Source organism: Lathyrus oleraceus, chromosome 4 (genome assembly GCF_024323335.1).
Source record: "Lathyrus oleraceus cultivar Zhongwan6 chromosome 4, CAAS_Psat_ZW6_1.0, whole genome shotgun sequence".
In the NCBI taxonomy this organism is placed as follows: Eukaryota; Viridiplantae; Streptophyta; class Magnoliopsida; order Fabales; family Fabaceae; genus Lathyrus; species Lathyrus oleraceus.
The window spans coordinates 275,933,754-275,937,309 of NC_066582.1; the positions used below are offsets into that span (position 1 = coordinate 275,933,754).

General features: G+C 37.4%; 1 protein-coding gene across 1 annotated transcript; it reads left to right on the top strand.

Moving 5' to 3' along the window:
* Positions 1-3,092: 3,092 nt before the first annotated feature.
* LOC127137082 (uncharacterized) lies at positions 3,093-3,488 on the top strand. The gene has a single exon (XM_051063571.1). The coding sequence runs from the start codon at positions 3,093-3,095 to the stop codon at positions 3,486-3,488; it is 396 nt and encodes a 131-aa protein (XP_050919528.1).
* Positions 3,489-3,556: the final 68 nt, after the last annotated feature.

The following is a 3,556-nucleotide window of genomic DNA, read 5'->3' on the forward strand; positions in this document are numbered from 1 at the left end:
GGCGGTCTTACTTGGGGGAAAGTATCTAGCAAGGAATACTTTTATAAGGTTTTCCCAAGTCGTTATGGAATTCGGTGGAAGGGAATCTAACCATGATAGGGCTTTATCTCTGAGGGAGAAAGGGAATAATCTTAAACGGATTGCCTCAGGAGAAGCTCCATTGGTTTTAAAAGTGTCTGCTAATTGGAGAAAGATTTTTAAATGTTGGTTTGGGTTCTCAGTAGAAAGACCTGTGAATTGTCTCTGTTGCACTAGTTGCAACAGGGAGGGTTTAAGTTCGAAATTATTAGCTGGGATGGTTGGGTTTACTATACTAGAACTAGGTTCTTTGTTGGATGGTTGGGCGAAATCCTTAAGAGGTCTTTGATTTTGATCTTCGGTCATAGTTCTCCTAATTCTATGGAAAAATAAACGTGCGTGAGCGTAACGTTCAGGTTCCTCTAGAGGATCTACTAAGCTTCCGGTGCTACGAGTCCTTCGCGTTGACCGGCGGGTGACAACCTAAGTCTAAACGATATAACAACAGGGTACGAAATTTGACGAAATTGATCCCCGGCAACGGCGCCAAAAACTTGATGCGTGTTTTTCACAAGTATACGAACGCGTCAGAGTAATATAAAAGATTGTCGAATCCACAGAGACCAAATGTCAATCTATCGTTATCTGTTGTTATGGTGTTTATCTAAGGTAATCGAAACAGGGTTTTTAAGAGTGCACAATGAAAAATAAAGTATTAAATTAAATTCAATTAATAAAAACAGGTTTGAATGTAATTCGCATAATCAATTAATAATCCAAATACTTGCTAATAGAATTACTTATGGGCAGTGTTTCCTACTTTGAAAAGAACCAATTTAACGGGAATTGTCGCTTTCGCGTATTCAAAACCGAGTTGTACTTCCTAATCAAACCCTCTTATTGTCACTTATAAAAAGGCGCACATTGCGTTAGAGTAGTAAACCTATTTTTAAGAAATATGGTGGCTTGACTAAGTTGAAAATTATTTTGACCTGGATTTCTTAACCAAAAGAGGTTCTCACGAACCAGACTATAAACTTATAAATGCGTCCGAAAATAGTTTTAAAATCACTTTTCTTTTTAAGTTAAAAACTCCTAATGAACTAAACAAAGCGCTTTCGCTGTATTTGAAATAGTTAAAAAACAACTAAGTTTTAACAGATGTCGGACGACTTTTGATCTTACCCAACGAAAATTAAGTGCGGGAAAACTTAAGTTGAAAGTCAAAATAGCCCTTAAGTGTTTCTACGAACAATTGTACGGATTATCGGTTCAATTACGATCCTTACATTCTAACCTTTATAGGTTTATCCAGACATGGTAAAGTAAAAATGCATTTTAATTTTTATCATAAAAACAGATAAATAAAAGACTTTAAAAAAAAAGGTAATAAGTGCGAGTGCAGGAAAGTAAATAAAAGTAGTGCGAGTGCGGAAAATAAGTTAAAGTGGTGTGGGTGCAGGAAAGTAAATAAAAGTAGTGCGGTGCAAGAAATAAAGGAAAGTAGTGCAGTGCGAGAAATAAACAAAGTAAAGTGCGAGCGCGGGAAAGTAAACAAAATAAAGGCAATGCGGGAAAGTAAACAAAATAAAGGCAGTGTGGGAAAATAAAGTAGACAAAGGTAAGGCAATAAAACCTGCTCTAATCGGAGGGTCAAATAAAGTGCGAAACAGAAATGAAAATGGCGGCAGGATTAAACTTCCTTCCAAAGTGCTCCAAACTCGATTACAGACTCGATTACACAGTGTGGCAACACTCCGATGTGAAGCGATTACCACTTTTACACAATACTGATATATGCCTAGTTGTAACTAAGTTTGGATGCTGAAACAAATGAAATCAAGGCTCTATTTATAGGCAAGAAAAAAACATAGAGATTACAAGGATGCCCCTAAGTTTGAAAATGGGCGGGAACCATTTTGTTCTTGTGGCGCCCGCCACAGGAGGTAATTGCAGCACCTAAGTAGAGATCGTGGGAGGCGTGGCAGTTGAGGAGAGGTTGAGACTGGGACACGTCATGGCTGGACCCATGGCGCCCGCCACAGTGGGAGCCACAAGTGTAAAATGCTGATTTTATGGCTTTTTAGCTCATTTTCGCTCCTTTTCTCGATCGGGGCTCCGATTAGATTGAAAACCTGAAAACAAAGGAAAACATAGTAATAACATAACAAAATAATAATAAAACAACTAAAATGCATGCGAAATCGGAGTCGAAAATACGGTGAATTTAAGTGTCATCAGTAACCTTTATTCCAAAACCTATAATTCAGGATGGAAGGATCACCCGAATTTCTGATGGAGCAATAACAAAAATTTAAGTGCAAATCAAGGTATGCAACAAGGCCAATAAGATCCAATCCAAAGGAAGCCTTCACATCTAGAATAGACCCTGCAAATTTCCATTAAGGCCACTGATAGTAGTTTTGATCAGGTGAATAAGAACCATAAGGCAATGAGTAATAACCATGATGCATCCATAAAAAAATTGGAGCTGCGGATTGGTCAATTATCTAGATAAATAGTTTCTTTACCTAGCCCGAGTGTAGGATTTACTGGTAACATGGTAGATAATCCTAAGAATGAATCACGTAAGGCTTTAGAAATAGGTTTTGAGGTGTCCACCAATAAACGGGAAGATGGAATAGTTGAAGAGGGTTTGGTTGAAAAGGAAGAAGTGAGAATTGAAAAGGAGAAGAGTAACAACCAGGGTGGCCAAGAGGAGAGCGGATTTACCATTGAAAAATTAATAGATAAAAAACTCCCCTTGGAGAAGAACCCAAAATCAAATCCTAAATGAGCCCAATCCATGACTACCTGATTACATCAAACTGCCTTATCCAATAATTAAGAAGAAACACTTAAAGGAAGATGAGGCATGATTCTTTTCAAAGTTTAAAGAGATGATGACTACACTTTAGGCAAGTATTTAGTTTCATGAGGTTTTAGAACTAATTCCTAAGTTTGTGAAATTTATGCAGCCATTGTTAAAGGGTACAAAGCAGAAGTTGGTGAAAGAACAGATGAACATGATAGAGAAGGATGAGATGGCAGCGCCTCAAGCATTTCCACCATAGATGAAGGATCCAGGAAAGTTCACCTTTGCTTGTATAATTGGTGGAGTAAATATCCCACATGTTTTATGGGATTTAGTATCTAGTATAAATGTTATGCCCTTGAGTAAAGTTAAAGATTTTAACTTGGGAGAGATCATACATAGTAATATGACTCTTACTTTAGTTGATTCATCTATCACTCATAAGCTTGGTATGTTGCAAGATGTGTTAGTACATGTTGATGGGTTAGTCTTCCCTGCAGATTTTATGGTAATTGACATGAAAGGAGATTCAAGAGGTTCAGTTATTCTCATATGCCCATTCTTGGTAACCTGGAAAGCGTTAATAGATGTGGAGACAAGTGAACTTGTTTTGAAGTTCAACAAGGAAAAGGCGGTGTTTAATATGTATGAATAGACACCATACATGAATGATCTACAAACATGCTACCAACTATAAGAAAAAGGTAGTAAGGTTGACAAAGG